This window comes from Drosophila willistoni, chromosome 3R (genome assembly GCF_018902025.1).
Source record: "Drosophila willistoni isolate 14030-0811.24 chromosome 3R, UCI_dwil_1.1, whole genome shotgun sequence".
NCBI lineage: Eukaryota > Metazoa > Arthropoda > Insecta > Diptera > Drosophilidae > Drosophila > Drosophila willistoni.
The window spans coordinates 3,279,040-3,303,236 of NC_061086.1; the positions used below are offsets into that span (position 1 = coordinate 3,279,040).

At 42.4% G+C, this 24,197-nt stretch overlaps 1 protein-coding gene across 1 annotated transcript; it reads right to left on the reverse strand.

Moving 5' to 3' along the window:
* Nucleotides 1-3,009: 3,009 nt before the first annotated feature.
* Nucleotides 3,010-7,058, reverse strand: LOC6650695. Its single transcript, XM_002072706.3, has 6 exons — nt 6,623-7,058; nt 6,115-6,275; nt 5,816-6,017; nt 4,502-5,691; nt 4,041-4,253; nt 3,010-3,759 (listed from the first exon to the last, which is right to left on the reverse strand). The coding sequence occupies exons 1-6, from the start codon at nt 7,045-7,047 to the stop codon at nt 3,665-3,667; spliced, it is 2,286 nt and encodes a 761-aa protein (XP_002072742.3). The 5' UTR covers nt 7,048-7,058; the 3' UTR covers nt 3,010-3,664.
* Nucleotides 7,059-24,197: the final 17,139 nt, after the last annotated feature.

Genomic DNA, 24,197 nt, shown 5'->3' on the forward strand with positions numbered 1-24,197 from the left:
TTTGTATACATACAAAATGTGTGCATTTACTAAGCGAATATACATACCAAATATGGTGTCTCTAGCTGGAATAGTTTTTGAGATAAACGCTTTTATTAAATTGCGGGGGCGGAAAGGGGCGTGGCAAAAATTTGAAATAAACTTGATCACTCTACATACTACACGAGTCTACATACAAAATTTGGTGGCTCTAGCTCTTATAGTCTCCGAGATCTAGGTGTTCATACGGACAGACGGACGGACGGACAGACGGACGGACAGACGGACGGACAGACGGACATGGCTAGATCGACTCGGTTGTTGATCCTGATCAAGAATATATATACTTTGTGGGGTCGGATATGCTTCCTTCTGCCTGTTACATACATTTTGGCGACTTTAATATACCATTTCACCCTATGGGTGTATGGTATAAAAAAAAAAAAACAGTCACTGAAAGTGTCCTATGACTTTCGCTGTGCCTGGCTCTTTTGGACTCCAGCTATGAGGCTGTTGTCTAAATTTGGATGGCCATGTCGCTGACAACGTTTTTGCCTTGGCAAACTATGATCAGGTTGCCTAGCCAAGTGGCCCCAAGTTGCGCCAAGTTCAAAGCATCAGATTTGCGATAACATTTGCTTTCAAATTGCTTTTCTCTAAATGATGGCCAATAGATAATTACAATTAGAAACCATTAAAACAATAAAATATATTGTGCTCTTTTCATACCCTGCACTGGTAGAGTTCTTCAAATTTTCTAAACAGTCAAGAAAATAACTTATTGTTTCCTAAATTAAGAATGAATGAACTAAATAAATTATCTTATTCGGTTGTACAAAAACATATAAATAATTTGTTGAAGATATGCCTGGTCCGAGATTACTCAATTAGTATTGAGTCGATCTAGATACATATGTCCGTCCGTATGAACACCTAGATCTCGGAGACCATAAGAGCTAGAGCCACCAATTTTGGTATATAAACTCGTGTAGTATGTAAAGTGATCATGTTTATTTCAAATTTTTGCTACGCCCCCGCAATTTCAACAAAAGTGTTTTTGTCAATGACTATTTTAGCTAGAGACACAGTATTTTGTATGTACATATATTCACTTTGTAAGCGTTCAGATTTTGTATGTTTAAAGGTTTCGCCACGCCCCCATCCGCATAGCATAGTGGATACCGCCCCCGTAAATTAAAAAAACCCGTAATTATCTACTTTATGCAATCAAATTCGGCATAAATTTAATATTAATATCCAGCAACATACAAAATTATATCAAAATCAAAATTAAAATCAAAATATTTCGCAAACATTTCACCTTTTAGATAAAACATTTATCCACTTTGAAGGCTATATGTAACGAAAGAGGAACAAAAAGCTTGCAAGGGTATACAAACTTTGACGCGGTCAAATTTAGTTTTATGACAATTACATTAAAAGCAACGAAGTTATTGTTAAAAGTCACTGTTCTCGAATGATTGTTCCTATGGCAGCTATGTATGTAAAATAGTCTCCCGATCTTGATCAAATTTAATACAGTTATTATAAAAAACTAACAAATATTAGTTTTGCTGACAATAGGTCAGAAAATAACGCAGATAACAAAAGTCACTGTTTGTGACATCCTTTTTGCAAAGCTATAAAAATAAATTTTAAATTTGTTGTTCTCTGATTTCATTTCCTTTAAAAATGTATTCAATATGTGAACCTAGATCAAATGCTTTTAATACCATGTCATATCTAGATCCTGATCCACTAAGACTTGGTATTCACTATGCAGTTAACTGAAAAATTAAAACCAAATCAATTCTCTCTATTGCAAGTAAATTTTAAATTAAAAATGTGTTTGGAACATATTTATTTAATCGACAAAATTACTCAATCCCAATCGCTTAAGATTAAACATCGTGTTTATCTGAAAGGCCTTTACCAAACCAGATGCAAAGAAAAATATAAAATGAAACAAAACCTTAAAATAAAACTGAGTCAAGAAATCATCATATGTCCAGTATTGCTTAAAACGAAACAAAACATTCATTAACACACTGTGAAAAAACACTTGAGAATATAACAATGGCACGATGTCAAAGTATAAACAACTTTCAACCCTCGAAAAGAAAAAGAAGTATTTTTAAGATTAATTGTCGTCTCCTAGATTCTAAGATTTCATATATACATGTACATATATACACAATACTTTGATAAATAACATCAGTTAATATTTTGAATTCAACAAATAAAGATCGGTTTTTATAGTTTGCGGTAAATGAAATTCCGTATTCACCAACAATGCAAATAATTCACTAAAAACTTTTCTTTTAATACAGTAATTACCCACACATGCATATACCTAACATGTCGATATAATCAACATAACTTTGATTGATCCAAAATTTGTGAAAACTAACGTTATCCAGCAATTAGTTAGCTACTCTATACTCCTTGTTTCGCTTTCAATACAGTTGTTGAACTCTGTAAAGTAAAACAATACAAATGACTTACTTTTGTTTTCTTTTCGTTCATTTGGTTCGTTTTTGGACACATGTAAGTGGTTAAACTGGCCCCGATTGGAGTTCCCTTTGTGACTGCTTCATTTGCTTATCCAGGTGAAATCAAGTTAATGAAGTTGTTTACTTGCAATTCGTTACCTTCTTTTTCTCGCCCAATTAGTTTGTCACTTTTACTGGCTCGTTGCTTTGGCTTTTACTTACAGTCGATTCGGTTTCACTTGGCCAATTTTCAGCCACCTTTCGTATGTGCAGTTTGAGTTGGATGTAAACGCTGCTCTTGATTGATTTGCATCAACGTTGATTAGACCAAAATCAACAACGATTCCACAAGTATATAGCCCGAAGACCTACTTGAGGTTGGCGCATTGGCCTTGTTAGGTCTAATCAGGCCGTTGCCCAACCAATTGACATCGACAGGTAAATTTGCCCCACCAAGACGAGAGAGTAAAGAAAAGAAAATGGATACGGATATTTTCTAGTACGTTTATTTACTTTTTATAGCATCTGAAGTTTGTCTCTTGTTACATATTATTCATATAGTTGTTGTTATTAATTGCATTAGGCCTAGCATAGGCATAGTATTAGGTTTTTATTTATGTAGACAGTCAAACCTCTTAAACGAGCATTTTGGCCAGTGTCAGTGTCTGTCAGTCAGTCTCGCAGCTCGCTTAAGAGGTTTGAATGGTTTCGCACTACGACTAAGGAGCTTGTATTTTCATAGTTTTTTTTTTTTTTGTTTTTGTTAAGTCTTAAGTTGATAGTGTGTAGACGTATTTAGAGTAGTCTTAGTAGTAAGTCTTATAGAGGGACACCTAGATGGTATATGAGCATATATAGATATTAAGCTACAGTTGTTGGGAGGGCTCTCCCCCATCAGTCATTGACTTGGTTCGTGTGGGTTGACGTTGGCAGCTCTGCTCGCAATGACTTTCAAGTGCAATCATCTCAAAAGGGAAGAGCTTTTCCTTGTACAGCTACTAACTAGATTATGAGCGGTGCTAAGTTTTTAAGAGCTATAAGAATTTCATGCTAGTTGCTTATTGTTCCTCTTTCTCTTCCACATATTCTTCGTATCAATCTGCAATTTCATTTCCATCTCCGTCCTCCTGTTCCTGCTTCCATCATCTTCCATTTCTCTAGCCTGAATTTCTTCAGTTTAGTCCGCCATTCGTTTATCGCTTGTGTAACGCGCGCTTTTGTATATTGTCCCAAACAGCAATGACCGTCAGCTGGAGCAGCAGAAAGAGCGCACCAGCAATTATGAAGCCTGTTGGAAATAGAGTTGTAAAATGCTTGCCCAAGAAATATACCAACTAATTTAATTAGCTGGGCACTCAGTCGGTAAGTTCAGTCTCGACAGGCACGCGATTAGTGCAAATCAATTCGCCATGGTTGTGATACCAAACCCCAGACACAAGCACAGACCCAAACTCAAACTGGATTGCCACTGTGCTACACGGTGCCTGCCTAACCCTGCCTATGCCCATACCCATACCCATGCCCATGCCCATCCATTCAAATGCAACCTGCAATCGCAAACTAACTTACCATAGCCGTTTATACAAGTGTCCGTTTTGGTGCCCAGTTCCAGTTGCAATTTGCCGAGACCATCGGTGGGCTCACCGCTCTTGCCGGCATCGGCGCCATTGAAGGAAAACTTATCGGTGATTTGTATCGATTGCACTAGCAAAATGTTCTCATCGGTCGCCGCCTGATGACTCACATCACGTTTTTGGCGTTCCGAATTAATGGCCAGCTCAACTGTGAAGAGGTAGCAGGCAGAAGAAATAACAAGAAATGAAATATGTTCTGTGGGAGCCATTCTCAAAAAGCCAGGGCTGGAAAAAGAGATTAGAGAGACCTCGAGAGTATAGTGATCAATGATCGATTGGAATCAGAGCAAAAGGATCTATTTTCTATCCATCAGTTCCACATTTAGATACGTTCAGATGTTTTGCCGAAGACTATCCATCTTCTCCAGCCCTGGCCAGAAATAACCGTACACTTACCGCCATCGGTGCCATTCAACACCGAACGCTTGCGACGTCCATAAGACAGCAGGGACTTCACTTCACCGTTCTCATCATTGTCGCAGATAACCGGTTCGCAACGCGGTATGCAGGGCGTGACCAAGGCGCGGAATTGCACCAGCTCCGAGGAGGGGAACTTGAAGGCGTCGAACTGTGAGAGCAGCACCTTGCGATTGCTGACCATCTTTTGCATGGCACTCATAATGTACTGATCCGTGGGACAGCCGTTGGCATCGATGAGCGTGATCTCTGCACTGTCAGTACCATCCATGGCCACCAGTTCGCGGACAAAGATCTCGTATGGACTGTTAGCATCAACGATCTCAAAGCGCAGTGCCAGTGGGTCTCCGACCTCTGCGATGCGTTTCATATCGCTGCCGTCGCGGGCAGTAATCTTCATGATAACATTTGGAGAGTCGACTATGATCTCCTCGCTGAGAGTGGATTCGATTTCCCCAGTAACACCCAGGTCCACATTGTTTACCACAGTCTTGTTGGTCAAATCATATTGACAGGATACCGCCAGCCCCAAATCGGAGGAGGTCACAATCATATCGTGATGTTGGATGACAATGTCATTCATGTACCGTCCATAGGCGCTCTGACGCACGTTGCACTCCAAATCGTTGTAACGCATGCGGAGATCAAACTCTAGCGAGTTGTTCACATTTACAGCACAAGATTTTGGCGCACCCTTGGCGTAGACCTTGCCGTCGAAGAGCTTGGATGTCCGAATCTTGGTGATCATCTCCCCAGAACGGCAATCGATCGAAACATTATAACAAGCCGACTGTTCATAGGTAGCTGCCTCCTCAATACTCAGATAAGGTTCCGATAAGTCAGTCAGTGTTGCCCGGCTATGATGCGAAAGGCGGCAAACATGCTCACCGGTCTCACTGTAGTCATAGGAGTGGCAGCGGAAGGGAGCCGTCAGGCAAAGGTCACGGCAGTCGTCAATGCTTTGTACATTCTGATGCACGGAGTCCACGGTCTTTAAGATGCGACCTGATATACGCTTGAACTCACACAGCTTGCTTGGTTCCTCGGCGCAATTGTTTTCCAAATAGTCGGCGCCATCGTACGCCGCGATGTTTGCCTCATCTGACAGCGTAATGCGATCCATATCAGACAACTCGCACAGGCCAGAATGTGAATAGTAGTTGGCCGATCTTTAGCAAGAACCCCGAGAGGCAAAGAGAGGAAAAGAAAATAAAAGAGTGGAATAGAAGATAGTGCATGGACTAGGAGGATCTGGGCGGCTTTGTGGATTGTTGTAACGGGATCAGCACTTACCGACAGGTGAACTCCGTTTCGCCCAAGCACAACTCGATGCAGTCGCGTCTCGTGGCCACGCTTTGGCTGGCCTTGGCGCGCTCAGGCAGACGGTAGCCCTGCACGCGATCAATGCACCAAGCCTTCGAACAGGGACGTACTCCAAAGCATGATTTCTGTGCGTAAACGGTGAAAACGGGGTATTGCGACCGCGAAAGTGAACCTGTGCATTGGCATCAAAGAGGTATAGAGATGAGGGGTAAGAGCGAACTTACAGGCAATCTAGGGGCAAAGGCAGATCGTGATCATGGCCCACTCACCTGGCAGCTGATCGGCTGTGCTGCGGAACATGACACAAAGACCCGTCTCATAATTAACAGCGCTGCAAGATTCATTGCCCTGGCAAGCCTCCAAGCAGTCGGTCAGCATCAGAGTGCCAGGCAGCGTTTCCAATTGTTTCGATGGTGCAGACAGCACGTACCTGTATGGCAATTGGGATTAGATAAAGTAACGCACATAAATTTCTTTCTATATGTCCATTGCAACAGGTTTCTGCTCTCCGCTCTATCAAGTGGGTGGCTTAGACACTTGCGGCTCCTACTCCTATTGTATATTCGACAACAACAAATTCTACAAGTATGCTTAGCAGTCGTTTCGGCAAATGTCATCAAGCTACCCTCGCAAAAAAGGCTACTTTTTACGATGTGCGAACAGACGATGCCGCATAATTTATGTGCCAGTTGTTGGCGATGTTGTCCCTGCTACCCTCCATACCTAATTGCAGCAATTAAGATTTATGAGGATCGACGAGGTGACGGTGACACTCACCCTGTTATAAGCTCAAAGCCAATCATATCCGGCTCGCAGTCCTCATCCATCAGGGCGCCCAATGGCGTTGCCGTTGGAGCCAAAGTCATGGACAGATCATCGGCTTTGGTCTCAGCGCTGGCAGGTGCTGCAGCTTCCGCTGGCTCGTTCGATTGCAGCGTCAACGGTTTTGGTAGCTCGCTTCCGTTGGCCGGGGGCGTCGTTACCGGGGTTCCCGCTGCTGCTGCCGATGCTGCTACAGCTGGTATTGCCGGTATAGGTGTTGCATTGTTGCGCGGAAATGTCTTGAACGGTTTTACCGGCCGCTTGGGCAGTAGCTTGCGTGATGCCTCCGCACTATCCGCATCCACAAGCAGCAACACTAGAGCCAGTAGAACAGCCATGGTCTTTGTCGTAGTCATGCTGACTCGCCGTCTGTTTGTCATTGACCGTGGTGGTTGCATCTGCAAAATGAAGAAATGATTTGGTAGCTTGGTTTTTAATTAGCATTTCAGTTGCCTTTCATGCTTATCTTGTAATTAATTGCAGTTGCAGTTACAGTTAAACCTTAATAATGGGTTTAAGGTAGCGATCTTGGCAAGCCCACGAACTTGGACTTGATTAATTGCAAAAGAATTACAAAGTAATCGCCTCTAATGCAAAATCAATTTACTCGATGATGCCACGGACCAAAGCTGCCAGGTGACTGGCTCACGCACATGAAGGCATATCTAGGAATTCAAATGACGCCACTTAAGCGTTAGAACACGCACAGGGATAAAATGGGGGAAAACTGATTGAAGTCATGTTCTGGTCATCGTTACAATAACATCGACACAGTGATTGAAGATTTCTTCCCCTCACACTCTGTGTGTGAATTGTTAGCCATAAATGGTAACAGAAAGCCAAACAATTTAATTACTCTAAATCTGGTCGACTTACAGCCAGAGAAGAACCCAAGCGGACCCGAAAGAAATGTATGTCCCACTCAAATTACAATTTAATGTTGTGGGTCAGTCGTTTTAGTGGGCCAATAAACAAATCTGAATCTGGCTGTGGTCTTACTGCAACATGGACATGGCTATCGGTTGAATTGCACATAAATTTCCATTTGGCATTTCAGTGGCTCCTGCTGTGGCCTGCAGGCATTTCTATTCGAATTGAATGGAGATTTATTTATGCAAGCGTATATATTTGGATGAGTGTTCATTTATCAGTCATCCAGTCTTACTAGAAACTAACCCGTTTCGTATTTGATGTTTATTTTTACATATTTACAGACAATTTAAAGACTTTAAAGACTTTGTTTAGCTGTTTTTTTATAAAGTGTTTACTGTTTACATTTCCCAGTTTCATTTTTGTCCCAATTAAAGCATGTCGAATGGTCAAAATTATTCAATGTATAGGTTTTAGTGCTTTACCACCTCGAGCCATTTGGTTGGCAACTCATTTGCATAGACAAACATATATAAATGACGAATAATGGTCGCTGAATATTCGGGTTAATCCCACAGCATTTGTCAATGGCAGAGAACTCTCTTTTGACACCGATTCCGCTGGTGGATGTGGATCAGTATCTTTCTTAACGATTTTAATTAAAATGGCAACTAATCAAAGACCATTCCATTGACAGTGGTCAGAAGAATGACATAACTGCCAAGCGCAGGCTTATCTCAATTGAAGCGCAAGTCACTCTAACTGTAAGCAATGTGGAAGCACCATCAGATGCAGGTAGCCAAGCAAAGGCAACTATCTTTATTTCTTTAATTCACTGGTTGGTTGGCTGGCTGGCTAGTTGGCTGCTGTGGCTGACTGGCTGGCAATTCAAAGTGCACCCGCTGGCCATTGGCAAAAGGAGCTAATGCTGGCTGACCCACATTCTGGCCAGCCAATGTTATTTCTATAGAAATTTTTCCTATTCTTGTTTGGCAATTTGCGGCGAATTTCTCAGGCCCATACCATGCGACAAATCTTCAATTAATGGGCGGAGAAATTTCTCAAATGCTCTGCAATCCAAGAATATCAAAAGACTTAAGCGACAAACTTGTTTTGGGTATTTATAAGTTTTTAACAAAAAATTTCATCTTATATTTTATTATCAGAGTTTTCAAATTACAAAATAAATAAATAAATGGAAAATCCTAATGAAAACTTTTCACTTCACCCAAATGGAAAGAAAACCAAATCTAACGGCAAATTCATAGCATTCATTTGAAAGCCATTTAAAAATGTAATCTATTCACCCCAACAGCAGTCTAAAACCTAAACGAAATACAAAAAAGAAAACATGATTTTTCAGCTCACGCGCTTCTTGCCCATTTGCTGCCACCGATGTAGAGAGATCTAACTGTGAACGCATTTCTGATAATGAAAATCAACATAGATCACTGCACAAAGCAGCTCCAAATCCACGAGTCTGAACTTTCATGGCATACTAATGAGAATTGGTTAACTCTACAAGGCATTCAAAAAAAAAACCTTAGTGCCATAATGGATCGTAATATGAGTCTTAGGCAACCGAATTCAACTGAACACGTAGTTACCAGATTTGTCACTCAATAGAAGCTAAATGGGGGAGAGATGCAAAATAATCCACATACGTTTACTGAACACTCGTAGATTATGGCTTTGTAAGGAAAATGTAGGACCGCAGTTTGACAACCCAAATAAATTGTTTTTATTGTTTCTGCGTTGGAGCAAAAATTCAGTTTTACAGAGATACACATTCGAGAGAAAAGATCTTCAGTTCATGTGATCATTTTTAATTGCCGGCAATAGTTGCTCATCCGTTCTCTGACCCAAATTATTGGCCACTTTCTTGTTTAGGGGAAATAAAACGCTATTAATTGCTTTTAGAATTTGTTCGCACATTTGGGAGTTGACAAAAGTTGTTTCCGGGACCTGTTCTTGATTTTTTCTTCTTTTTTTTTGGTCAGTAAATCGAGTGACTGATCGATCGACTAGTCGGTCGATTGTCTCTACATTCACCCAAAGCTTTCTCTAAATACTAAATTGTCTATTTTCGTTTAATTGATAGACATGTGGGCATCCTGTTCGGCTGACAACTGACACTTTGTGAGAAGACGTCGAACACATTTCGGACGGTAACTTTGAAATGCATCTTTAGTTAAGAGGCTTCTTTTTAAAGCATTCATTTATTTTACCTTTGTCCAACTGATTCTTTCACTCTAATAACTGTTAAAATTATTAAATAAATTTAAGGTATACGGAAACTCGCAGGATACGCACAGTTAAGAGTAAAATATTTGGAATAATGTTTATGTTATTTGCTTTTCCTTTCTTTTTTAATTTTTCACGCCGAACCGAAATATATCCCGACGATTCGAACCGTTTAAACGCTCGTCTGCACTGTCGAAAGTAGAGCGCCTAACTGCGTTGCATATGTTTCGGCTATAGGTTCTTATGGGAACTTCTTTAACGCGGCTCAAATGGAATTGGTTGGGAAATTAAATTTTCTCTCAAAGTTCGTTAGCTTCTATGATTGCTCTAGCGGTGGCTGCGACTGCCAGTTCGAGCACCTTGACACTGAATGTTGGCTGCGAAGGCCGCGGAAAATGTTTTCAGTTACCACAAGAAGACGGCAGACGTTGCCGATGCTTATGCCGACGCTAGCGTTGGCCGCAGCAACTTACTAACTAACGTTTCTTCTCTTTGGCCATATCCAAGCAAACCGGTAAAAGCCACAAAGCTAACGTCAAGCAGTTACTCTTTGCTAGCTCTCTTCTGTCCATACTTCTCTCTCTGGCGAACTTTCTTCAGTGGCCGAAGCTTTTCTTGCCACATTATTTAGTGGCAATCACGGTGGTTCGAAGCTTTGGGTTCTGTGTTCTGTTGTTCTTCTGCAACTTCTGCCCGCCTGTCGGAAGTAATAAAATGCAATTACTCATACGAGAGTCAAGGCAAATGATATTCTAATGCGCTTGCCCGGCAAATTGCCAAATTGCCGACCACCAGGTGCATTGATTCAACCAAAGAGAGATCATCAAAAGAGGCCCAACTAAGACTCTTCTCCCTGATCTTTCAGTTCGTTTTAGAAAGAACTATGCAGCTTTCTAATGACCAAAGTGGGAAAAGAGAAACAGGTACAACTACAATTCAAGTACTTCTAACCGTACGAGCAGAGCATTACCTCAACGCACGCCTAATTAAATCCGAGATAACAATCGAAGAAGCCTCCAAATAGGGTCACTGATTATGGAATTGAGGGGTCGGGGACGGAGAATACCGAAATATAGTAACTCACACCATTTATGCAACTCCCTTACGTCACATGATAAAATTATTATTACAGAGGTCATCAAATTTGTTCGTCTCACAATACAATTACCCATGAGTACAGGTATTGGCGCGCAATCATCGAAAGCGCATCGAACTGCACTCGTCTCACTTTTCCCATTCACAAGCATTTTCATGCATTTCAGTCGCACTTGCATCTTTTCACCTGCACTCATCAATTTCGACACCAAATCCGAATCGAATCCCCATTCCGATTCTCCGGCGATAAATCGACAAGGAGGCTTTTGTCGCTTTGTGTTCATAATTGACGCCTCGGCGCGTTCAATCAACGACTCTGACTGACTCTGAGTGGATTATACAATTTTTCCAACAATGAGCAATGGCAATGGGTAGTGAATCTGATAAAAAAAATTATATAAATTTTTTGATCTTGGAAAAGCTTCAAATTAAGGCTGGACAGTAGGAAGTCTGCAATCGCCATCCGCTTTGGCGTGTGAATGAGAAGTCTTTCAATTCATTTACGGTCCCGATGGCCAGCAATTGATTAAGCCATAGAATCCCAGTCAGCCCCTTAGCCCCTCAGCACACTTGCCCCTACCCACATTACTCGCAATGCTTATTGAGTAATTGGAGCTGGCAAGAATTTTGCTCTAATTGTAATCACTTGTTTTGATCACTGCCAAAAAATAGTTGGACAACAACTCCAATTCCCAGAAATTATTTCATTCTCTGGGCAAATGCTTGCCAAAAGTTGTTGAACAAAGTTTACAGTTCACTTGGGGTTAAGTGGGGAGTTTGTTGCTCTCGCTTATCAGTATCGGAGAACATGGCGGATGGCGATATCTCAAGTACCTCGCCGTTAGGAGGAAGTTAGTGAGCGGTTTTAATAGGCCATCGTTCGGCATGTGTGTCATTTCAATATTCAAATATTTGTTTGCATTCTAAAACCTCGCAAACTGTGTCAAGCCAACAGCGACTAATGCAGAGACAACTGCGGAGGTCTCTGGGTTCGTTTGCAGAGCAAACGAGCGAAGCACAGTCTCCAATTTGTATTTGTGTCGCTCTGTTCTTGGTGATTTTTTGTCAATTGAGTGACATGCAAATTTCCTTTCGATTTTTCACACATTCTCTGTCGTTCTCTTTGGCATTTGCTGCTGATTGCCGTGTGGGCTGTTGGCTGATGGCTGTGGGTCGAGGTCGCGCAGAGTCGGTGCATCGGTGGATAGGTGGATCGGAGTCGATTGCTTCGGGAATGAGGAATAGGAGAGTGATCGCTATTTATGTTTCCGGCAATCAATCGACTGAAATTCACTTTTGCACTTTTTCTCTTTATTTATATTCGCCTCGTTTCTAATGCGGTTCATTCTTGTTGGTTGGTCATTAGAAATGGAGCTTTGCCCCTCCCACTCCCACCACTCTCACCTAGGCACCACACCTTCTGCTCTGGTTAAATTGCAGTGAAATTTTACTTTCTCGCGAATGCATCTTAAATTCTGAAGGTTCGGGGAAAGGAATTGATGGCACGCAAAGATATAAATGTGCGTCATCAATCTACTGCAACATTCGAATCGGGGCAAGAAGAAGAAGTCCCGAAATATCTCCAGTTGCACATTCATCTGCAATTAGGAACTGAAATCGAATTTAAGGAGAATTTTCTTAGCACCTTTACAGACCTAATTGCTGATTAGCATCGAATGAAAGTGGCGATCATGCCACCAGGTGGCTATCCCTCATGAAAGCGGCGGCCAGTATTGACCCAAATCTGAATGAAACGAAAGACTGAAGCAACGAACTTTATGAGTGGCTAAAGAGCGGTAAGGGCCTTTGGTCAAAGCCATCGTCAGTTGATTTATTTCGTTTTTATTTACGCCATCTAGACCACTCTTTCTTATTCTTTTTTCCCTAACCTTTTATAATTGCAGTTGTAATACCCTTTCTATACAGCTTTCCATGCAAAAACTTTAAAAAATGTCCATTCTTGAGGAATTTTCACTCTTAATAAGTTTCTTGTTTGGTTTGTGCCACTGACTGACTGTCGACGCCTTCAACATTAACTACAGCGTGGTCTGGTCTCTGGCATAAAACTGTCAACGAGCGTTTAACCCAGTTAACGCCCTTAAGCAGCGTCGGACTTCCACTTGCTCTATGACAACAACTCCCAGCTCTAACACCAACCCAACTTTCGATCCATTCGACACGCGGCCCAGGCAAAAACGAGCAAGGTGTAAGAAAAACAAAGACTTGTGCAAGAGAGGTAAATGGAGTACGAGTTGAGAGATAAGGAAAGCCACCAACTGAAATGCCAGTAAGGCATCCGAGGTTGAGGTTGAGTGATGCCTCCACCTCGGAACGAGATCTCAATGCAGATCGGGGGCGGTGTGGAGGTGTTGATTGTGTCCAGCGGATATGACGTTTCTAGAGGGTGGAAGAATCCAAAGAGAAGAAGAAGGAGAATGGCAGATTGGATGGTGTCTACGGCTGCTCATGGACACAAAGGAATTCTGAGCGCGGTGAAAGTAGTTGTATCCATCTACAGCTTTGGCTTCAGCTCCATCAAAAGACGTCGAGTCTTTGGCTGCATCAGAAACTTGTTGAAATTCTGGTCCCAATAATGACACTTAAGCGATGCACTTTTTTCGTAATATGAATTTTCCTGTTTGTTGCCGATGGTGGTTGGCCATTGGTCTCTAGTCGTCTCATCATCAATTATGGCCTCGCAATGCGTGGTGGAAGGAAAAGGGGAGCTGAGTACACCTGAGCTGCAACTCAATCGGCGACCAACATACAACAGCCATCGGCAACTTATGCTTCTAATTGCAGCACTTTTTTCATTTTTTGCTCCTGCTTTCCTTGGCTCTGTCAGTATTGAGTTTATCACATTGTGGTGAAAGAACAAGGAGCAAAAGCAGAATCAAACAACACTTTTCATCCAACAAAGGTGGCATATGCGATATCAAATGAAAAATTTCCAATGAATTTTATACAAAGAACGGAAAGTAGGTGTCCTTTTTTGGGCTCGACTGAGGAGTTTCTTTTTTGAAGTCTATCTATAAAATTCACATCCATAACTGTATGCTAGGCAAATTGGCGCTTTCATATTTCCATCAACAACTGCTACATTCTCAAATGCCGCACGCTTTCTCAAGTCCATCGCTTCTCAACATCAACAACGATGTTCCAATCTCCCCGCCTTCGATTTTTAAATTTTTAGTTTATTATATATGGTACGGTTTATGCTGAGACATGTACAGAGACAGCTATGTATATATTCCTCAGGAGCCCAAATGCACATATGTTTGCTATGGGCGGCGGCTTACCAAGTTACCGGTCGGTAACATCGGGTTTGATTTTTCTTTTTCCAGATAGAAAATAACTGCGTCTGCATTGGTTATACAGGGGTTCGACAAATGAAGGGGTGTGTCTGGAACTTTTCCAGCTTCATTTGAGGAGCTGGCACGAGGCATGCGACATGCAACACAAACCAATCAAGGCGACTGTCAATGGTGGTTACACTTCTTTCTTGTTCCGCATGCTCCACCATCCTTAACTGGCACGACCTTGAATCCGTGAATTGATCCACTTGGCGGGCTAACACAGCTAGTCAGCTGCAATCAAATTTTGTATCTTGCGGGTGCAAACCGGTAAATGGGAGCGGTGGAACAATTTTCATCAATTTTGTTGAATGCTGCACTTGACAAAGTAAACATATTTATTGGTGCCCGGTTTTCGATGCTCCATTGAGGCTGAAATTGAGACCCCTTGCATAACATTTGTGTGCGGCTTTATATTTTTATACCCTTGCAAAAAGGGTACAGAAGTGTGCAACGCATAGAAGGAAGCATTTCCGTCCATATAAAGTATATACATTCTTGATGCATAGCATGACGAGAAGAGTTCATATAGCTATGTCCGTGCGTCCGTCCGTCTGGATCAACGCAAAGTCCAACTAGACTAAGCTACAAAGCTGAAATTAGGTATATATGTAGGCTTGTATATACACTGCAGGGGCTATATATCTCGGATGCAGCCGGATCGGATCACAATATCATATAGATCCCATACAAACGCCGAAGTCACGAACAGTGACTTTTCTCAATAAATTCGTTATTTTCTAAGCTATTGTCGTGAAATAATATTACGGAGTTTATTACACATATAAACGACTGTATCAAATTTGATAAAGATCGGATGACTATATCATATAGCTCCCATAGGAACGATCTTTTGAAAACAGTGACTTTTGTCAATAACTTCGTTACTTTTGTCGCGATTGCTTTTAAATTAAACATTTGTTAGTTTAATATATCTGTTAATGACTGTGCCAAATTTGATAAGGATCGGGTAACTATATCGTATAGCTCCCATAGGAACGATCGGTGGAAAACAGTAACTTTGATCAATATCATCGTTATTTCCTATGCTAAGATTGTAGGCCGTTCTTTCGGAAACATTAGCCTATTTTAGCTTAAACGTTTTTTCACTTTGATGGCTATAGGTAAGGAAAGAGTTACCAAAAATGTTGCAAGGGTATACAAACTTTGACGCGGTCGAAGTTAGCCCCGGCCCTCTGGTTTAAGTTAATAGTAAGAGTAACAAGTATTTAACCCCCTTGCAAGATTTTGTGACATACCCAGCTTTTGGCTCATCTATCCAATCCCAATCTTGGCCAAATTTGGACGTTTATGCACGTACGTAATAAAAAAAAAACTTTTGCAAATTTGATGACAATCGTCTGGCAAATAACAAAGTTAAAGCTTCATTTAACTCCGATCTTTTCTACATATTTGAACAATCCAATTATACTTTAAATAAAATATAAAACTAGGTTTTGAATTAATTTTCTAAAATAAATTATACATACAATAAACTTTCCAAGTTGCCAAATTTTAATCGCGAAAATAACATTTGACAATATTAACTTTGTATTACAATGTATTTCGTATTTGTACTAGGTTAAATATTTATAGAGTCTGCAGAGTGGAAATATTCGGATATTTTAACGAAAATTTTTGAAAAGTACTATGTAAAGAACAATGAGACGGTCTGCCTAACTTTGGCAGCTATAGACCAAAAAATCCCCAATTTGTTTAGTCAATAAGCTACTTTAGCACTCCTTTGATGCTAGAAACTATTGATGTTACGATGAACATAAAATGACTACAGATCATGATGAAAAAGATGTCCGAGAGGACAAAAACGATGCGAGGAGGTATGGAATTGTTTCCCACAGGAAGTGTTACCGGCCGAACGCATGCCAAAAATGGTCCCCCAAGGACAAGACAACCTTGGACAGGCGACCAAAGCAAGTTTTAGTCGAAAACGATCACGATTATGATGATCATTGCGGCGATTGTGGGACTGCATCAGAGACAGTGACTAGGCAGAAAGGAATGGGTAAAGGAGAAGACTGACAAGTATTGTACCCACTTAGAACAACATAGAAAAAAAATTCGAGTAAAATGTAGGCATTGGTAGTCGCCATGTGTTGTTGCTTGCAATGTAAGTGTCACCTAGTGGCTGTTGCCAGTGCTGGAAAAAACTAATAGAAATTATATTAAATGGGCATTTTGGGAGTGCACATTTCAACTTCCGTGTTGGCTGTCTATGGACAATGGGCCATTTGCAATGGAATAGGTAAAACTGGGAATAAAAGAAGTAGCTACAAGCTACCCTGCTCACATTGACCACGTGCAGAATTGATGCAATCTCATCTTGGTTTGCGAAAAAAACCTAATTTGGATAGTTCTTAATACAATTCTTGGCACATTAACACCTTTGACATTATAAGAGTTACAGTCATGTGGTAGCTTAACCATCCTCTGCGGACTGTATATGATGGATCACCAAAGATGACACGACACTTGGCATTGTTGCTGTTTGCTGTTGTAGCTATTGCTCTGACTCTGCCATCCGTTCGTGCCCAGCAATTTAAGAGTTGAGTATTTAATGCTTTTACGTCTTGTGGCAACTTGAGGCCAGCGACTGATTTATGACAGTGCGAAAGAGTCAGGTGAAGAAGGGAGATGGTAACATGAGAGAGGTGGTGATAGACGCCCCATGCATTCGAGGGCAATTTGGAGGCGGGCGTGGCGCCCAGTCCGATATGGAAGCTGTGGCCTCAGCCTTGTTTGAGGCCTATTACGTGATGATGTAATAATTCTTCAAGTCGTTGGCATTTTTATTGCGGAAAATGTTGCATAAATCAAGGCAATAAAACGGATTCCTGTGGATAGCCACAATCACTGATCGAAGATCGAAACAGGATGCCGGGAATCGTCTACAACGGCTGTAATTTGCACCCAGCAAACAGTAAACACTTTGATTTTGACTTTGGCACTCGATGGCTTTTCTAAGGGTTTTCAATTTGGCATCTTTTCTATCGTATTTTGGCGTCGTCATTCGGGACAATTGGAATAGCGGAACTACGTCTCGTAATTTAGAGTAATTATCTATACAGATGAAGTGATTTCCGCAGGTTTTTAATCATTCCAAGCCCGGGTACGGACGGGGCCTAGGCCTAGGCCTGGTGTGATAATCAGCAACTGCCACTTGTTGCTGCAACTTTGTTGCTACTGCAACTCGCAGCTGGCAGCCCACGCGATCTTCTAGTTTTGGTTAGCAGATTGGCAACAAAAGCTTTAACTAGATGCCAGCTCTCAGCGGCAGATCTCTTGATGACGGTATAAAAGATGATTCGGTAGGAGAGACGTGTTTGTCGTGGCAATTAGAAGTAGCAAACCCACGTAAAGGAACGCAGATCAAAGGAAGACGTCTTCTAAGAATATAAACAATGCAGGAAGTCATTTGCATACACACGCTGTAGATCAATTGTTAATGGTTAGTCCTCAGATTGATTAAATGCCATATCGATGTTCCCCGATCTTCTATTGGTGTATTTGTATGAAAAATGGACATTGCTTAGCGACAGAACGTAGAACGGTCTTCTGTCAGTCGTCTAGTTCTAATGTCATAGTCATGCTTCAGGAAAAACTACATTTTCTCCCCCTCCACCCTCTCGCACCAACTTCTGAGGTGTAAGTAGGCCGACTGTGGCTGACGTGTTTAAAATGTCAAATTGGCCCTGAGAGCAGTATGTTACAGTGGATAACTTACTTTGTTTATAATTCCCAATATAATTAATTTAATTTCAGCTCACATTGTAGCGAGGGCGTGGCACTCTCCCACTCCAATAGCGTTTCAAAGCGTGAGGCTTAGAAGATCTTTTAGAACATTTGCCCATTGCCATTTGCATTTGGACTTCCTCTATAACAGACATTGCGTGATTTGGCAACGGATTCTTAGCGTTTCGAACACCTTTTTGGGTGTATAGCGGAAGGGGGACCCGAATCAATGCAGGGAATAAGGAGGAAAAGGGTCATGGTCTAGTACAAACCGAAGTACAAACAAAGCCACACAGAGTCAGAGAGCAAATTATTAGGCAGACAGGCCAGGCGGAGCAGATGGGGGAAACTGCTTTTTGATGTTCGGTAATTGGCGGTTTGGCAGCACGCGAAGCGAAGCAGTCGGCGACCACTGGGCTGGAGTTGAGAATGGAAGTGGGAATGCCACTAAGACTAAGACTGCGAAGCTGCTCTTCCGACTGGTGGCGCTCTAATACCAATCCCAGTCCCAGACTCCAAATGGTAACGAGCCATCGGATTTCAGCGTGACGCGCTTTTCGTTTTCGGTTCCAGTGGATTTTCCCCTTCTCACTCGCCTCATCCACATCTGTGAGTATCCCCCAAACTCTCAGTAGCTAACTAGAGTCTAGTTCCAGCAGTATTTTAAATGTCTCCATGGTCTTTGTTCTTTCTTTCGCAGTTGTGTTGCTGTCTGCCCATTTCATAATAATTGACAAATGTTCTTTCGGTTTTAATTTTGTTTCCATTTATATTCTCATTTCTATTATTCTGAAAAGCTTCGCGGTTACTCCATAGTGGGGAGTGAAAGACGTAGAATTAGCGGTACTCTGTTCTCTTGAACTTATGATCCCCGTTACCGATATTCTTAAGGCCCATCTCGTGGTAAATCGGAAGCAGACCGCCGCAAATAAAGTTTGTAGTGTAAAGGCGTGAAAGTTAATTAGACAGACAGAGTCAGTCAGCAAATGGAGTTGAAGTTGGACAGGAGCCGAGGAGGTTTTTAGATTGCGCAATAAATTAAACACGTCAAGAGCTGTGGTTCATTTTCGGCAAACTAATGAGTAAATGCAAATCTAGGCCTAACGGCAAGCGTCACTCAACTCCGCGCACTGACTATGAGCATTCCATCTATTTTGCTTCCTCTCCTGCATAACACTGTTCCTAGTAAAGTGGGGGTGGGGTTATTCAACAAACTATGGCCAGATTAGCATTTAAATTGTAGCTTAAAAAACAAACCAAGGCAAACAACAACTCTAACTCAAGATTATTTTTCATTCCTTTTTTCCCGTTTTTCCTTCTTACTGCAAACGGTTACCAAATGGAATTGTTGTCTTTTGTTTCTACCTCTTATTGTTGTGGGATCGTGCAACCTCAGCCCCCGCTGCACCACTCAATGCCTTCCCACACCCAGTCCAACTGATGTTATCAAATCATGGCCTCAGGCAAAAGTTGGAAGTTTTCCACTGTGTTCGGTGTGTTTGGTGTGCCAAGGTAGCAATTTCAATATTAAAATTATTCTGGCCTTTGGTCTGCAACAAAGACTTCTCGCAAAAACCACAGAAACAGAAATCAACAGTTGCCATAACACCAGCCCCAGCCAAAGCGACTCAAGTGAGTCTAGTGTCCGACCAACGGTACACCATTAACGCCAACTCCTTCTTGAGGCTATCAGTTTGATACCAAGTCCGAGCCTGTGCGCCTCCCTTTCCGTTTCTCTGACATACGCGTTTGTACATTACGCGTTCCCAACATTTTAATTCAAATTACATAATTAAAATTTCGCAGCCCGCTGGCTACTCGATCAGACTGACCTGGTTGTTTGCCAAGCCATTGACATTTTTCTACCTGCTGTTCCAATTTGACGAGCAGAAATATCGCCCAAATCCAACGCGATGATAAATTGTCAAACATTTACGAAAGACTTCAGAAGTGTGGCAGCCCCAAGGCGGGACTTCCAATTGGCCCATTCCCAAAAGCTTCTCCTCTCCATCTGGTCATTATTCCGAAACGCTGCACAGAGCGATTAATTTGCAGCCAAAGAAGTACCGTAAGCGTAGGTGGCTTGATGAGCTCCGCTGCCAACGGCTCAGCTGCTGTTTTCGCAGTGACTTGGCCTCGCTTCAGCAGCCCTAAGAGCCCCTTGGCCATAGCCGCTAATTAATTGTGTACTCTGACATGCTCGAAGTCCACCGTGGAGGCGGCTCGTTGTCGTGATCACAGACGTCGCACTGATTGACAGGAAATTATTATGACAGCGTCCGATCGACTTGTAACTGTTTGCTCTGTGCTATTGCTATTTTTAGCTATTTAGATCTTTCGCTTGCGAATTAGGTTGGGTTGCTGGAATGGGTTCATTGGCATCCTGCGGTCAGTTTCCCGTTTAGTATGCTGTTGACCCGAAACTTTGTCCGAACTAACTAGAGTGCAATCGAAAGTTTCCCTGTCTCGATCTAGATGGAAGGCTGAGTCACTCCACCAGGTTTTCCCGTCCACGCCAATCTTTTCTGCTCATTCATCTGACACTCGAGACTCGCGCAGCTCCAGACATTCGAGAGTGCGAACTGAATGGAAAAGCAAATCAACATAAAAGAAGAGTTGGGCTGCAGATGCCAGCGATAGCTCTGGTGCCCATTTCGACTAATTGCGGTTATGATATTAAAGTCGACATAACGCCTCAACAATCCAGCTCCTTCCTTCTGACCGCTCCTCTCCAGTGGAGGCCGTTAGCCACCTCAGCACGAAATAAAAATATGAGCAACACGCAAGCGGACCATGGTCAAGTGCCTCTTGTGAGGTGTCGGATCGAAACTGCAGTCACAGACGGATATATCCATAGATTGAGATGGCGATGGAGATGGAGCCGGGTGTCAGGATAATTTGTTGGACGGGGCTGTGGCCTAGGCCGCCGACGCCACGCAAATGAAAATGATCTGCGGACATAATGAACTTTCTCTCTTTTGGGGAGAATTTGCAGTGGTTAGTGGAATATGTTTGGGAAAAGAGCAAACTGGAGGAGATGAAGATTGAGATGGAAAAGGAGAAGCGTAACAATTACGCAGAATTTGGGTCACCTCTCGATCTTGGCGGGGGCAATTCGCGCGCTGATGAGATTTCTTACAAAGACGAAGAAGAACTCAACAAATAATTGCGGATTAAATTTTCATTCTGTTTTTAAAAGAAAATCCAAATTCGGTTTCTGTGTCGACTTCTACTGCTGGGAAATTGGCATAAAATCACTTCATTTTAACGGCATTTAAGCAAACTAACCACTAAGATTAAGAAGGGGGTAAGGAGAATAGCAGCTCCCAAACTGAACTCGAAAGCAAACTGGGTAACAAGTGATGAACGTGCGCCTCATCACGATCGATGGACTTCGATAGGCTGGAGTGCTTGGTCCTCAATCCTAGCGACCAATATGGTACCTGCATGATCATCACGAACAAGCATCACAGACAGCCGATCACGACGCATGTCGCCTTGTCCTTGTCCCTCTACACCAACTATTAAATCTGGCCAACTAATTACCCACCCTTGTGATTATGAAGTTCGGCAACCTTGTGATTTCATGTTTTGCGCAACGGTTCTATTAAGAGAGCGGACTAGACTACCAGTGGTTCATGTTGACCGACGAATCAGGTTCCGTTTTGATCTTCCATCTCATCTCTAATGACACAAATTCCCATGGATCAGATTTATTGCGCCAAAAGGGACGTTAGACGTTAAGACGGCGACCATTAGACGAACATGTGACAAATGGTCCACCATTCAGCTACCCAGGAGAGCTGATCAAGCCAGCGGATTCAGTCCAGAGGTTCATCAGTTTCGACTCACTTAATTGCACGCACGTCTGAGTGAAATGATGAAGTCGGTTGGTCCTTATGTGTTGGTTGTCTTAAGCATCAATTCAGGGAGTGACTGGTTCGTGTTGAAGACGCATTTACTCAGATGTTGGTGTTGGACCACCTAGGGAGATTACGAGAGAGATTCCACATTCCACAAGTTGCCATAAATTTGCTTAAACCAAATGGCAAACAAATCGGACCACATTGTCATGCCTTATATGTAAAGAATCGTAGGCTGGCACCGTTTCAATCCCTTCTCTTCCCTTGTGGCGTGAACCGTGATCGAAAGCCTCCCACTCTCTTCCTAGTCTCGTTTCACTAGGTTTGTTTGTTTTAGTTTCTGTTGGCTGCCAATGCGTTGCTCATGTCCGATTGTCTCCCATTGATACGGACAGCGTCCTCCACTTCGTTAGCGACTCACCTACTTGTGTCATAGTATGTAGCTATTTCCTACTTCGCCTGCCCCTGTGCGTAGCTGGGGTGTCCAATTTCCCGACACTGTCATCGCCTACATTCTCGATGTCTTTCGGTTGTGGCTGCCGATCTGCAGATATCTAACCAACGCCCATTAGAGTCGAAAAGAAAGGTAGCAACCCACCTCTGCTCCCCTTGATATTGTCAATAATGCGTTTCAATTACAACTGGCAACGCGTTCCAAATTTCATTGGTTTGATCTTTACTAGATTGGATGTTGGAAGTGTAAACGCGTTTCTATGTCTATGTCTGAGTGCCAGAGCTCTAGGGAAACTGTTGCTAATAGAGGGCAAGTAAGTATAGTGGCAGTCCCTACACTTCTCGAAGCCTCGTGCCGATCCTTCTCTGGCTGGCCTACATTTTAACGGCTACATAGGAGATTCTCAATTTAAAGACCATGGACAACCACAAAACTTGCTTGCCATGTTTCACTTGACTTTAATTGGATTCTGTTGTTTTCTTTATGCACATTTTAACGGTGAGGAAAAGGGAAGGAGACGTGTTTTGCAACACGACACACGATGACAAATGTTGATATTCAAATGGCTCCATTGGGGGCATCGAAGGTGCCGAGAGAGAAGAAAGACCGAATGAATGCTGGACTCTTGTCATCGATTCGATTGGTGATCCAGCTGGTTCCAACCAAACGACACCCGCAACTGGCATTCCAATCAATTGTTTGCTATGTTGCCGTGATGCCTGTGTTTTGGTGAGAAATGTAAACCGTTACTGGCTCCTTCTTCAGCACTCGACGCAGCCAGGCGACATATGTTTAAAATGTTTGCGCGACTTTGTCAACGCTTCTTGTCTATGTCTTTCCGTAACCTGCCCAATTGAATGCTTTGTGAAATGTCTGCAGCACCTGTCAGCAGATGTTTTTGTGGTCCAGTACCAACACTTGCAGAGACATCCCGAATTGTTTCTGGATTGGCAACACCAATTAAAGAAAATCCCAGTGGGTGAAAAATCTTATAGAAATTGGCAAACATTTTCCCCTTGGATAAAATTACCCATGTTTAGCATGCATGTCGTCCAATGGGAGGTGGTGGCCATAGAAAGTGCATATCGAAATCCCAAATTTGTTTTGCTTCGTAGTCAACTCACGACTTAGCCGAATTCCAGATTCCAGCTCAAGGCTGAGGCAGACGCAGAAGCAAAATGTGTCAATAATTAATTGTATTCAATTAAAACACCGCCCGGTCCTAGCCTAGGCTGAGGATCAACCACTGAGAAGTCGGGCATCGATTCTGATCTTAATTCTGGCTAGCTCCGTCAACGTGTCATGTAATATTCATGGCCAAATCTGGTTACTTGGATGCCACATCGCATCTCCATTGTTGTTATTGCTGTTGTACATGCTTTTGGGTAAAAGTGCAGCTAAACATCAATTAGCCCAATTCCCAGGCCGCTGCCGCTGCCGCTTTGCCTGGCTTCTTTTTTCACCACTTCTGCTCTTTCCACTTCCATTTCAATTTCTATTTCTGTTTCTATTTCTCCTGCTGCGGCTTTTATGTTGCATGTTGCTCACGTTGCATTTTGGCAACGCTTCTAGCTGCTAGTTGCCAGTTACCAGCTGCCTATGGAAACCCACGCTGCCCTTGCCTGTGATTACATGCCGCTCTTCTTCACACAAGAGTGAAATTTATTGCAATTTTCATTTCATTTCATTTATTTGCGTTGTTTTCACCAAGTACTGGACCCGCTGGCCCAGAGCCTTTCCCATATTATTTCATTGTTAAGCAACGAATTGTTTCACATTCACGTTCACATCACTACATCCAACATCCCAGTGATTCTCTCATGGTCAGTAATCAGTAGTCAGTGGGCAGTTCTACATGCACTTTGCTTGTCTCACGTGCCATCGAAAGTGCGTTTTGACCA

What these genes read in the sequence shown, in the direction of transcription:
- LOC6650695 (XM_002072706.3), bottom strand. Translation starts at nt 7,047, where the DNA reads ATGACAAACAGACGGCGAGTCAGCATGACTACGACAAAGACCATGGCT. An exon ending in GAAACGGAGTTCACCTGTCG is followed by an intron (nt 5,692 to 5,815) that starts GTAAGTGCTGAT and finishes TTCTTGCTAAAG; the next exon opens with ATCGGCCAACTACTATTCAC. An exon ending in GTTGAATGGCACCGATGGCG is followed by an intron (nt 4,254 to 4,501) that starts GTAAGTGTACGG and finishes ACCTCTTCACAG; the next exon opens with TTGAGCTGGCCATTAATTCG.